This window comes from Loxodonta africana, chromosome 12 (assembly GCF_030014295.1).
Source record: "Loxodonta africana isolate mLoxAfr1 chromosome 12, mLoxAfr1.hap2, whole genome shotgun sequence".
Lineage (NCBI taxonomy): Eukaryota > Metazoa > Chordata > Mammalia > Proboscidea > Elephantidae > Loxodonta > Loxodonta africana.
The window spans coordinates 78,385,285-78,398,669 of NC_087353.1; the positions used below are offsets into that span (position 1 = coordinate 78,385,285).

At 52.5% G+C, this 13,385-nt stretch overlaps 1 protein-coding gene across 4 annotated transcripts in view; it reads left to right on the top strand.

Moving 5' to 3' along the window:
- Positions 1–564: 564 nt before the first annotated feature.
- SDR42E2 (short chain dehydrogenase/reductase family 42E, member 2) overlaps positions 565–13,385 on the top strand; it is a 29,870-nt gene continuing 17,049 nt past the window's right edge. For 2 of the 4 annotated variants that reach the window (XM_023558826.2, XM_023558828.2), the window contains exons 1-5: positions 569–646; positions 2,993–4,084; positions 4,614–4,709; positions 7,901–7,976; positions 12,627–12,709. In XM_023558826.2, the coding sequence (XP_023414594.1) occupies positions 3,029–4,084; positions 4,614–4,709; positions 7,901–7,976; positions 12,627–12,709 (1,311 nt within the window). In that variant the 5' untranslated portion in view covers positions 569–646; positions 2,993–3,028. Of the gene's footprint in view, positions 647–2,992; positions 4,085–4,613; positions 4,710–6,318; positions 6,377–7,086; positions 7,206–7,900; positions 7,977–12,626; positions 12,710–13,385 lie in introns of all 4 variants that reach the window. The other 2 variants (XM_064295681.1, XM_023558829.2) reach the window with 2 other exon arrangements.

Genomic DNA, 13,385 nt, shown 5'->3' on the forward strand with positions numbered 1-13,385 from the left:
AATGGATGAATAGAAGTTTGGATGAATGGAAGGCTGGATGGATGGACATTCAGATGAACAGGTGGAAGGATGGATGAGAGAAAAGATGGATGAATGAATAGATAGGTGGATGAATGGATAGATGGGTGGGAGATGAATACAGGGACAAAACAGATTAATAAAAAATGGGTAAGAAGACGATGGACAAAGAGGTGGATGGAATAGGTGGGATGACGGATAGAGGGATGAGAGGCAAGAGAGACGGAATGGGGGCAGGCAGTCAGGCAGGAAGGGAGGGAGGAAGGAAGCCTGACCTAACAAAGACAGGGAGGTGTGGAAGAATCGATGGAAGTGCAGGTGGGTAGAGCAAGAAACAACTGTTTCTTGGAGTCCTAAGACTACTGTGCAAACAGGACAGAGCTCCACACGCAGGACCTGTGCGTCCTTTCATCCCACCCCTGCCCGATCGGCCTCCGGCTCTGGCCTTAGCCACTACCGGGTTGCCCCGCGGGAAGGTGGTAGCGGCCAAGGGAGGTGGCGTGGGGGCGCGGTATCCCCTGAGCCCAGCCTGGCTCCGCCCCAAGGAGGCGGTGGCCCCACGGCGCTCAGCTCCGCGCGGAGAAGACGCAGCGCTGGAAGCACTAAGCACCGCGGGAGCCGCGGCCAGGTGAGCGCAGCCCCCGGCGCTCGGCGCTGGCCGGGGACGGGGGACGGGGGACGGGGGGGCGGGGGACGGGGGGCGGGGGGGCGGGGGGGCGGACCCACCCCCGGAGCTGCCCGGGCCTCACTGCTCTCGGCCCCCAGGGTGGGGGGTGGAGGGCAGGACTCGCTCCTTCCCGCCCCCCGCGGGCCTGGGCGCCCTGGGTCAGTCTCTGACGCTCCCCGGCCTTTCACCCATTCCTCTCCCCAGTCTGGAGTCCCCATCGACCTGGATTCGAGTACTGGCCCAGTCATTTACTATGACTCCATCACAGTTACCGAATGGTCTCTGACCCTCAGTTTCCACCTCTGAATGCTGGGAACAGTAGTCCCTACTTCACTGCACCGCCAGGAGAATTAAATGTGGCAATGTAGCCTTGCTTTGGCACATAGCACCCCCAGGTCTTAAAACAGCCCTGAGTGGTTTTATTCATTCAACAGATACTTACTGGCTGCCTACTTTGTGCCAGGCACTGTTCTAGGTGTTGGCCATCCTACAGTGAAGTAAGCCCTCATGAAGTGTCCATTCTAGTGGTTTACAGGGGGCTTTGGTGCTTGTTCTCTCATGACAGTCCGACAGGTAGACAGAGCAAAAAACTAGACAGAGCAGCTAGGGTTATTTGGGGCCATTTTAGAGCTGTGGATACTAAGGTACAGTGAGGTTTTAAGGTTCTTGCCCAAAGGCACACCCCAGCAAATGGGTACCCAAGGCCAGGTCCCAGCCTTAGTCAAACAGCATCCCCTGAGAGCAGAAAGACAAGACTGACCTGTCAGACCCTTCCCCAGAACAGAGTTCTCTGGGCTTGGGGATGAGAGGGCCTCACTCTGGGGCTGCGCCCTCTCCCCTCCCTAGGAGGGAGTTAGACCTATCTCCCTGTGATGTCCCTTATTTGGGATGTCACCCCCATTAATCGCACAAGTACCAGTGGTTGTATGGAATGTGACTGTACCCCTCCACCCTGAACTTTGGATGGCAAGGCAGTGAGAGGAAAACTAAAAAATATAGTCCCTGTAACTGACAGCCGCTCCAGAGGAAGAAGATGTGGCAGTCTGCTTCCACAAAGATTCATGGCCTTGGAAACCCCATGAGACAGTTCTACCCTATCCTGTAGGGTCACTATGAGTCGGAATCGACTCAGCAGCAGTGGGTTTTTGGTTTGGTTTATGGCTCGCAGGGTCCCTGCCCTTTGACCATCACCAGCAGCAGCAATGGGGCTCTTCAGTCAGTCACTTAGTCACTCACTAAACACCTGTTCTTTTATGCAGACAGTATTCTTGAGCACCTACTATGTGACACATGGGGCAGAGACAGACCTATCTCTGTATCCATAGGGCCTGGCACGCAGTAGGCCCTCAGCACATGATTGCTATTGTTATTAATGGTGATGATGATGATGACCTGGCCCCTGCTCCAGCCTCATCCTCAGGTGGGGTCAGGGGGTGGGGGCGGATGGTGGTGACAGTGACCGACATCCTGACTCACTTTTAATCTAGAGTGAGGAGGACAGGCTCCTCAGTGGGCTGGGCCCTGAGGTCACAGACCTGACCCTGAAGTCTGCAGGGCTCCGTGCAGACCTCTTCCAGGCTACCTGCACTGCTGAGTACCTGGAGAACCAGAGGTTCTATGTCAGCACAGAGCGGAGGCAGCTCCTGGTGTCATACATAAGGCCCAGGGCACAGGGCCCTTTTGGATCCCTCCATCCTCCTCTTCCTCCTTCTTCTCCTCCAGGAAGCCCCCTCCACCTCCCACACTAGTGAGGTTCCTTGAGCATGCTTTTGTCTATCTCCCTCTGGTCCCCCATGGGAACTGGGATTTTAAGGAAATGGTAAGAAAGTGGAGCCCCAGTGGTGTTGTGGTTGAGAGCTCAGCTGCAAACCAAAAGGTCAGCAGTTCAAATCTACCAGCTGTTCCTTGGAAAAACCCTATGGGATAGTTCTGCTCTGTCCTGTAGGGTTGCTATGTGTCAAAATCGACTCAGTGGCAGTGGGTTTGGCTTTGTTTGGTAGGAAAGTCAGGAATTCTTGGTGTGAATCTCAGCCATGAAGTGTGACTTTGGGCCTCAGTTTCCCCAGCTGTAATATTCAGGGCTTGGTTATCATGTCTCTGGCTCTCACTCTCTCTGAGGGAGAACATATAGTCCAAAACTAAAGCTGCAATCTTGGAAGTTCTCAGGATTCTGAAAGGAACAGGTTCACTGGAAACATGGAGGGTCTCTAATTCCTACCTGGAGTTTCCCTCAAGCCCCTGAGGGTCTGATAATCCACGTGACTTGAGACTGCTCTAGAACGTTCTTTCTTCTATTTTGCCTCACAGGCGAACAGATCCAGGGCCCACATGGAGGAGTAGAAGATGAAGCCTACCCCCACAGGCTCCTCCCCAGAGGCCTGCAAAGCCACCAACCAAGGCGATAAGAGCTGCCCTGTCTGCCGCGCCTGGGGAGGGGTCTCAGGCCTAGGGTCTGACTTAGGGTATCAGTCAGGACCCAGAATGGGGACTGGTATAATGCCAGGGTCTAGGATGGGGCCTGGTGGTATTCCAGGGCCTAGACCAGGACCTGGTGCAGTACCGGGGTCTGGGTCAGGGCCTGGTGCAGTTCCACAGCCTGCACCAGGGCCTGGTTTAATGCCAGAGTCTGGATCAGGGTCTGGTGCTGTCCCAGGGTCTGGTCCAGGGCCTGGTGTAGTACCGGGGCCTGGGCCTGGACCTGGTGTTGTCTTAGGGCCTGTGCTGGGGCCTGGTGCTGTTCCAGGGCCTGGGCCTGAACCCGGTATTGTGCCAGGTCCTGGTGTTGTCTCAGGGCCTGCGCTGGGGCCTCGTGCTGTTTCAGGGCCTGGGCCGGGACATGATATTATCTCAGGGCCTGGGCCTGGGCCTGGACTTGGTACTGTTCCAAGACGTGAACCTGGACCTGGTGCTGTTGCAGGGCCTGGGTCGGGGCCTGGTGCTGTCATAGGGCCTGGTACAATGCCAGAATCTCGGTCAGGGCCTGATGCTCTCCCAGGGCCTGGGCTGGGACCTGGTACTGTTCTAGCACCTGGACAAGGGACTAGTATGGTTCCAGGGCCTGGGCTGGGTCTGGGGCCTAGACCAGGAGCTGGCTCAGTAGCTGGGCCAGGAACTGCACCATTACCTAAGCCGGGCCCAGAGTCAAGGACTGGGCCCAAACAGGAGTCTGGAGCTGGGCCCAAACCCAAGGAGCCAATGACATCCCGAACACCAGCACCACAGCAGAAGACTCAGGCCAAACCCACCCAGGCTCCTAGGCGGAAGGTTCTGGTGACGGGAGGAGGAGGCTACCTGGGCTTTAGCCTGGGTTCTAGCCTGGCCAAGCACGGCACCTCTGTCATCCTGCTCGACCTTTGCAGACCCCAGTGGGAGCTGGCTCCAGGGACTGAGTTCATACAGGTGCAGGGATGAGGGACTTGGGGGACCACTGGGGGTACCCAGGCTAGCGGGGGAAGAGGACAGTGCCTGAGGTCAAACCAGTAGTGTGGGTCTAAGAGCACAGGCTCTGGACTCAGACTGCTGGGCTGAGTCCAGCTCCCATGCTTCCCGACTGCCCAGCCGTGGCCACAGACTCCACATCTCGGAGCCCTAGTGACCTCACCCATAGAAAGGGACAATAATAACAGTAAAGGGGACAGTAATAATAATTTCCACTCCACAAGGGTCTCATGGGGAGTTGATGAGATAGTGCATGTAAAACACCTATCAGTGCCCTGTGACAGAGCTTGACAAGTGGTGGACAGTGATGCTGATGACACCATATAGAATCTCAGAGTAATTCCCACCCACCAGCCTTTCTCAAACCTGTGGATACTTAGCCTGGGAGAGGGTAGGGGGCCAGCTCTGGGACCTGGCTAAATGCAGAGTTGGTATCTCTGTTTCCCATGGACTTGAATCTCCTACCCCATCTCTTCCTTGTCTGTTGCAGGCTGACATCCGAAACGAACGAGCCCTCTACCGCGCGTTTGAAGGGGTGGACTGTGTCTTCCACGTCGCCTCCTATGGAATGTCTGGTGCTGAGAAGGTAAGCTCCTCACATATGATACCTGGAGCTAGACAGCGTGGGGTTCAGATCCTGGCTCTGCCCCCCACATCCCCTCACACCCCTTTTGTGTTATTACTCTTCACCTACTTGGGAAGGATTTCAGCTACTCCCAGCCTGCATTTTGTGTCCATGAAATCAAATACCAGTTCTGCCACCTTCCAGCTGTGTGACCTAGGGCAGGCTAACATGACCTCTCTGACCCTCAGCTTCATCATCTATAAAGTGAGGATGTTATTGATACTTGTCTTACAACCTTTTCAAAGGGCAGCATGACTATCTTTCAAATGTTTGAACATACTCATACCCTTTGACCAGAAATTGCATTTGTTCGTATATTTTCAGCATTGTGTTTTTTTTCTGAAACTGAAGGAAAAATAAAAGTTTTTATTTCACTTTCACTTATCCCTTCTTCAGTGCGCCTTCTTTCTTTATGTAAATCTACTTCTCTTCTTAGCTCTACTGTCATTGTCTTTCTCTCTGGAGAAATACTTTTACCATGTGTTTCTTTTTTAAAGTAATATTTTACTGTGCTTTTGGTGAAGGTTGACACAGCAGATTAGGTTCCCCCTCAACAGTTTCCACACAAATTGTTCGGTGACATTGGTTTACATTCTTCACAGCACGTGAACATTCTCGTTATTTCCATTCCAGTTGTTCCTGCAACATTGTTTTTAGTAGCAAAATGCAGGAAATAACCCAAATGCCCATCAGGTGAGGATCATTTAAATGAATTGTGCTTATCCACGCAATGAAATTCTATGCAGTTGTTCAGGAAGAACAAGGTAACTCGATAGGAGCTGATACAGAGCAATTTCCAAGGTGCAGAACAGTATTTGGTGTCCTCCTGTTTGTTTAAAAAAGGGCTCAGGTGAGTGTTTATTGCTATACTCACACATGCGTATGTGCTGATATTAATAAGCGTAGATGATCTTGCCAAGGAGACACAAGGCACTGGTGGCAATGGCTGCCTCCAGGGAGGGAGAAGGAAGACTTGGGATCAGGAGTGGGAGGGAAACTTGTTTTTCACTGTCTACACTTTTTACTGTTAGAATTATTTTAACCTAGTGTTTGTGTTACCTGTTAAACAAAAACAACTGCAACAAGAACAAATATGGTTTAAAGATAAATACACCTTATAGAGAGCTATTGTGAGCATTAAACGAGATGGGGACATCAAGGCTTGGCTCAGCCCCTGGCACACAGGAAGCACTTGCTGAAGACCAGTTCCTTTTGGTTTTCAGACCCCAGCCCCCTCACTAAGGCCGAGACAGTACTACTATGCCCATCTTACAGATAAGGAAACTGAGGCTCGGAGCCTTATTTAATCCTACTGATCATCTAAGGTTTGCCCTCACTTCATAGATGAGGGAGCTGAGGGCCAGGCAGGGGTAGTAACCTCCCCGGTCATCCAGGGAGAAGGTGGCAGAGCTGGACACTGGAGCCCCAGGCCCCAGTGCTGCCCCGTGGGCCCTCTGAGCTGGACATTCTGTGCCCACCACCCTGCCCTGACCCCAAGTCCAGCCTTAGGGCCTCAGCAACAAGGCATAAGGCTCCACCACAACTTTCCCACCCCCACCTTGTCTTTTAGCTGCAAAAAGAGCAGATCGAGTCTATAAATGTTGGAGGCACCAAACTAGTAATTGATGGTAGGCAGCGCTCAGAGCTGAGGTGTGGTCTGCTGTGTGTTTCCTCCTTCTCTCCCCTCTCCTGCCACAGGCCCAGCTCCGGGGGGGAAAAGGGCAGGGCATCTAGGGGATACTCTCTACCCCACCCACTGCCTGCCACCCCAGGGGAGGGGCTGTGGGCTGATATATCCTTCCTGAACCAAGGACTTGCCCAGGGCCCTGCAGGGGGCAGGCACAGCTGGGGATGTAGGGAGCAGAGTTTGCACTCAGGACTTATGGGTTTGGGAGTAAGAACATTTGCCAAATGGCCAAAAAGAAGGCGACATCTCTGGGCTCGTCCTGCTTTGTCCTGCATTGCTTTTCTCTCTGATTCTAGAGTGGTTTTTTTCTCTGTCCCCATGGAGTGAGACTTTCTTCTGACCTGTCCTTGGCAAGGTAGCTCAGGTGCCACAGCCACACTTGGAAGGAAGAGTGAGCAGGCCTGGCTCCCAGAGGCCCAAGGAGCAGGGACCTGACCCAAATCCCAAGTTAAGGGAGGAGGCCGTTCCCTCCTGAGCACTTCTGGATTCTGGGGGGGTCCCGAGAACTGGTATTATGTTGGAGACTGGATGTAAATGGGTGGATTCGCCCAGAGGAGGCCCCCGTGGGCACCGCCTCAGCCGACTGCCTGCTCACTCTCAGCCCTGTGTGTTTACACATGTGTGCGGTACTGTGTGCACCTGTCGCTGCAGTCTGTGTCCGCCGGTGTGTTCCAAGGCTCATCTACACCAGCACTGTCAATGTTGCGTTCGGCGGGAAGCCCATAGAGCAGGGTGATGAGGACTCCGTGCCATATGTCCCGCTGGAGAAGGTACTAGCTTCCAGGAGAGGTGGGTGGGGCCAACTCAAAGCTGAAAGGGTAGGGATGGGTGGAACCAGGGGAAGTAGAGTCAGCCTCACAACTCAGGGTGAGTTCTAGGAGAAAGGGTTCCCAGCACGGGGTGATATGAGCCCTCTTCTGTTTTAGCTAGTGTGCCAGCAGGGACTTTGGAATCAGACAGACCTAGCTTTGACCCTTAGCCAGTTCACTTTCTAACTGTGTGACCCTGAGCAATTCGCTTTACCACTCTGAACCTCTGTTTCTTCATCTGGGTGTGATAGCAACATCTTCTTCGGGTTGTGGAGAGCAGGAAATGAAATAATGTATACAAAAGTGCCATGTAAACACCAAGGACTACAGATCAAATAATTTATCCAATACATGTCCAGCATCATCACTGCCAGGCAGGTGTTTGGGGCTGGCAGAAGCCTCCCTAAGTCAGAGTCCCTGGTCATTGTCACTGTTCTGAAGCCAGTGTTCCTCTACTTCCATGCCTCCAAAGGAGACACGCTGTCTTCCTACCCAGGGGGAGAGGAGGGCTGTAGGGCTCAGGGGTTGGTGATATCCCAGTGGAAGTCCCCAGAATCCAACCCTGGTGTACTCTAAAGCAAAGGTGCGCCTGGAGCCAGGCTGGATGGGGCAGTGACCTCTCTGTGGCGGCTCTGTTCCCCATGTCCCCCTGACAGCACATGGACCACTATTCCCGAACCAAAGCCATCGCCGACCAGTTGACCCTGATGGCCAATGGAACGCCTCTTCCAGGTGAGTCTCATGGGGCCCTGTTCCTGCCAAATCCACATGCCTGTCCCGAAATAGATATGTGACTCTAGCTTGTAGCTGATCTGTCCTGAAGCCCACCTTTCCACCAAAGGACAGTTCCCCAGGGCCTGCATCTTTCATCATTCAATGAATTCTGAGCCCCTGATATGTTCCAACCACCCTGCCAGGGATAAAAAACCAAAAATCCAAACCCATGGCCATCGAGTCAATTCTGACTCATAGTAACCCTGTAGGACAGAGTAGAACTGCCCCATAGGGTTTCCAGGGAGCTGCTAGTGGATTCGAACTGCCGACCTTTTGGTTAGCAGCTGTAGCTCTTAACCACTTCACCACCAGGGATACAAGTGGGAAAAAAGTCAGGCCCAGTCTCTGTCCTCACACTGCTCACGGCACAGTGGGGAACAGACAGGCCAGGCATGATGGTGGGATTAGGGGAACATGGGGCCCTGGCCTGGGTGGCCTGGGATGGCAAGCTGAGGCCTGAAGAATGGAAAGCTATCATCCATTCTAGGTAAAGGAAAGGAGGAAGGGAAAGGGTTCACTGCAGCTGGCACTGCATGTGCAAAGGCCCCGGGGGCAGCAAGGTGAGCGATCCAGTGTCAGAGAAGGAAGGACCACAGGGGAGCCTGGGGCCAGGTCATGAAGAGCCTTGTGAACCAAGTCAAGGGGTTTCGACTTTATCAGGAGCCATCGAAGGTTGACCTTAAACAGGAGGATGACGTGGGAAGATGTATGTTTTAAAAAGATCCCTCTGGCCACCATGCAGGAGATGGATCAGAGGGGCAAGAGGAAAGGCAGGGGACCAGTGAGGAGGCTGTTGCTGGCATCCAGGCATGAGACAGCCACCACCCTGGACTATTGGTGGCAGTGGGGACGGAAGGAGGGAATGGATTCAAGAGCCGTTTTGAAGGTTCAGTTGACCAGAGTTTGAGGGCAAGTCTAGTGGGGACCCATCTCAGCAGCATTCATGTGTGTGAGGCTGAGGGTAGATGTTGCCAGCAGTGTTGCTGACCCTGTCTGGTGGCACAGGAGGCACTGGCAGGAGTGGGAGCCCCTTTGCCGACTAACGTAGCTGCGGCTCTCTCTCCTTGCCCTCATCTCCTCAGCTCTCTTCGCAGCCCTGTGGGAGGCGGGAGTGAGAGCAGCCGCCTTGACACCCACTCCACAGATGAGGAGACTGTGGCTCAGAGGGTAACCCAAGTCTAGCTGTCTTCTGCCACACAGCAGTGAATCCAATTTTGGGGCACTGTTTATATATGAATTTGTGAATTATGAGTATGGAAGAAGGTATGGTGCTTCGGGAGAGCCCATGCAATTGAGGGGCCCTAAAGCTTCACCTTTATTAACTTCCTAGAAAAATCTCAACTGCCTCTTCTAGTTATAGACAAGTAACACCCCAAAAACCATGAGAGCTGGAATTTGAGAGCACTGCCTTGTTTTTCCGAGTCTTGCATTCCGCCTTTGACAGGGTGCAGTCTTACCACTTTTCTATCACTCATTTTAGTGGAAAATATTTGAGTTTTTCTTCTCTGACAGGTTTCCGCCTCACACAGATTCCGGCTGTCACAGGTTTTACTGTGCTGGAATATAAACCGTCCCCATTTATCACGCCAGGCCCTATTTTTACATGCGAAGTCTCAGTAACTCCTCACTACATCCCGGTGAGGTAGGACCCTTAAGCATCCCTGGCCTTCCAAACTCAGGAACCAAACAGATTCAGATAAATTCTTTGCTATCCAAATCATCACTGCCCACTTTCTAGAATTTAGAAACAGAAAAGAATCAGAAAATTTGGTTTCATTTACCGTCTAAACTCAGGAACCGAATGGACTGATTTGGAGAGAGAGGGGTACTTGAAATTATAACCCACAATTTACAGGTGAGAAAACTGAGGCCCGGAGTGGTTAACTGATTTAGCTCAAGGTTACACAGCTACTAAGTGGTAGAGTTGGGATTTGAACCCCAGGGGGCCTAATGCCAGGGCTGGGGCTTGATCACTGTGCTACACTGCAGCCACAGCTGAGCAGACTCTGAGCATGGGCTCTGTTCCCTGAAATTCTCTCCCCCATCACCCTGGGCCTGTCCCCTGAGCCCTGTGGGAAGATCCAGCTGGATTTTCCCAGGAGTTTGACCTTGTGCAGTTGAATTTGACCTTGTGCAGTTGAATTCTCTTTCTGTTCCAGGGCCTTCCTGGGCCACACCGGCAGCCTGCATGCCAGACACCCAGTCCTCCAGTTGAGAATTATTTATGCAAGCATCTCTAGCTTAACATGGTCAAGAGCCGTGGATACCCTGGGCCCGGCCCCTCTGTGACGTGGCTGCCCAGTGCCCCACCAGCCAACATCCACTGCAGCCCAACCCACCCCCACCCCACACACACACCAGGTGACCCAGAGTTTAAAATTAGCTGCAGGCTGTTTACAGAAAAGCTCACCTGATACCTGCCTGTCCAGGAGCCCAGACCCGGTCATGTCAGGTGATTCTCGCTCCCTGTTACCTAAGCTAGTCCCCGAGGCTCTCCGTCTAACTCTACAGCAGAGTCCTGAGAGATGCAGATCCCAGCTCAGTGTGAATGAGCTGTGTGACTGCTGTCACTGTGTGGATTAGCTTCCTGTAGCCACCGTAACAAATGACCACAATCTTCGTGATTTAAAACAACAGAAATTTATTCTCTCACAGTTCTGGAGGCTAGAAGTTAAAAATCAAGGTGTTTGGAGGATCTCACTCCCTCCGAAGACTCTAGGGAATGAGCCTTCCTTGCCTTTTCCAGCTTCTGGTGGCCCCAGGCCTTCCTTGGCTTGTGGCTGCATCTCTCCAGTCTCTTCCTCCATCTTCTGGGCCTTCTCCTCTTCTCCATCTGTCTCTCCTCTGTGTTTCTCTTGTAAGGACATTTGTCATTGAATTTAGGACTCACTGGGATAACCCAGAATGATCTTATCTCAAGACCCCTAACTTAATTATATCTGCAAAGACCCTTTTTCCAAGTAAGATCACATTCTCAGGTTCCAAGGCGTGAACATATATTTTTGGGGGGCCACTATTCAACCTATGGCCCAGGGCCTCACTATAAAGTGAGGGTGTTGGAGGATATAGCAGACAGGGTGTTTGGTTATGACCAGGAGATGCTGGCCCTGGCTAATTTAAGGGGGAAAGGGAGCTTATGTTGGAAGAATGCAGGATAGTTCCCAGAAAAATGACCACCAGGGCCTGGAAAGAACAGGGTATGAGACAGCTCCAGGAACATGGGAGTACGAGCTGACACTCAGTCTCTTCAGGGTGAACCCACTCGTAGGATTTTAGGTCCTGGTGTCAGCCGTATCAAGAGTCACATTCCTGAGTGAGAACATCTCATTGGTCCAGCTTGGGCCCCATGGCCACCGCTTCTCTCCCAAGACCTTTTACAGAGGGAGAGGGGCTCCCCAAAGGACGGTGGGCTGCTGGTCCCAGAAGATGGTCTACAATGGGCTTCCCTAACTGGGGTACAGCCCTTTGGGGAACTTGAGCCTCGAGACAGTAGAACATCTTCCTGGAGGCTGCATTTCTTTTGAGAAATTGGGGTTAGGGGAAGCCAACTGATTTACAAAATAAGTAATTTTAAACCTTAAAAAAAAATCTTAATCTAAACACATGTGGGTTATGTGGGACAACCGAAAATCGTGTAGGCATTCTTAAGACTCAAAAGAAATGTGTTTGTGGTGGCCCCTTTGGGCGGCACCCCCAGACTTCCCCAGGGGAGGCATGTTCACCCACTTCTACCACTGGGGGCTCCTAGGGGAAGAGTTTGGGAAACTGGGATACAGCAGTGAGAGTTTTGGGAGCAAATCCCCCAGCTCTTGTGCTGCTGGTGTTAGTCTTTTCCTTTTTCCATTGATTGTCTAGAAAGTGTAACAACGACCACCACTTACAAAGCACCCATTTTACAGGTGAGGATACTAAGGCTGAGCGGCCTGAAAGACAGGGCTTACTTGTTCATATTGTATTCTCTGAGAAGCAGAAGTATTAGTGGAAAGGGTCTGGGCTTTGATTCCCCATCTGAGCTCCACCACACTGAGCTGTGTGACCGTAGGCAAGCCATGTTCCTTCTATGAGCCTTCTTTTTTTCTTCTGTAAAATGGGAATAAGAGCAGCTCCCACCTCATAGGGTTGCCTCGGGGAAAAAAATTCCCAGCTTACCAGGACATAGTAGGACCCTTTCCGAGAGTGGCCACGGTCACTACCTAATGGATGAAGAGCAACAGAAAGAGCTATTGGCCTGAAGGAGTGTGCGTCTATAAAATGGCAGGAGAGTTGAAGGAGATCATGTCTGTCGAGTGCTGGGTAACTCATGGGCCATGCAGATACTTGCATCTAGGTCTTACTTTAACCACTGGCCTAAGGTCATCATGAGGGCAGGGACCATTTCTTGGCCATCCCTGGATTCTACACAGCATCCATCCCAGGGCCCAGGGAGGGGAACTTACATAGTGTCTGATGAATGACTAATAGATTGAGAGAGTAACTAATTGAATGAGGAATCCCCAAGGGCACGTCTTTCCCTCTAACCTGTCCAGGTAAGGACAGGACAACCTTCCTCTCCTTCTTCCTGCTGGTCTGTCCCTTCCCAGGTCCCTGACTGCCCTCCTCTATTCCTAGGAGGAGGCACTCTGCGGACATGCGTGCTCCGGCCCCCAGGCATCTACGGGCCTGAAGAGCAGAGGCACCTGCCCCGAGTGGCGGTATGTCACCCAACCTACTTGGACCCTGAGGCAGAGGAGGAGCCGGGCTGGTGTGTGTATGCTGACAGGGACCTCACAGCCCACGGATTACTGCATCAGCTCCTGGGACCCTCTGTTCTGGGAGATATCCCCTGCCCACCAGTCCATGGCCCCTTAGGCCCACCAGCATATTCCCTAGGCCAGGCCTGAGACTTGGCCCACCATGCCAGAGCTCTCAGTGTGTGCCAGCCAGGTTAGGCCCAGGTAGGGAGACATGAAGTTGTGATCCCAAAGAGGCGGGGGGGGGGGCTGTTTTCCCCCACTCGAACGTGGGCTGAGGCTGATGGTTCATCCCATGCTGCCAGCACAAGGGTCTCCATGCCGAAAACCTGTCTAGAGAAAGCTGGGTGCCAGGAATATAGCTAGGAGGTCTTCAGATTTCTCACAGCCTGGTTGGGGGAAAGATGCCGTAATCACAGATTCGGTGTGGTAAGGCTGTGTAAAGGGAAGTGTGAGAGGATGGGAGCACAGCAGAGACAGCATTGTGGTGGGGGGGTTCAGGAGGGCTTCCTGAAGGAGGTGATGCATGTGTTGAAAGAGAAGGAATTAACCAAGGGAATGAGTTGTAACAAGGAGGTAATCTAAATAGAAGAGACAGTTTAGGCAAAAACCTGGAAATGAGAAAGACCATGGTTGG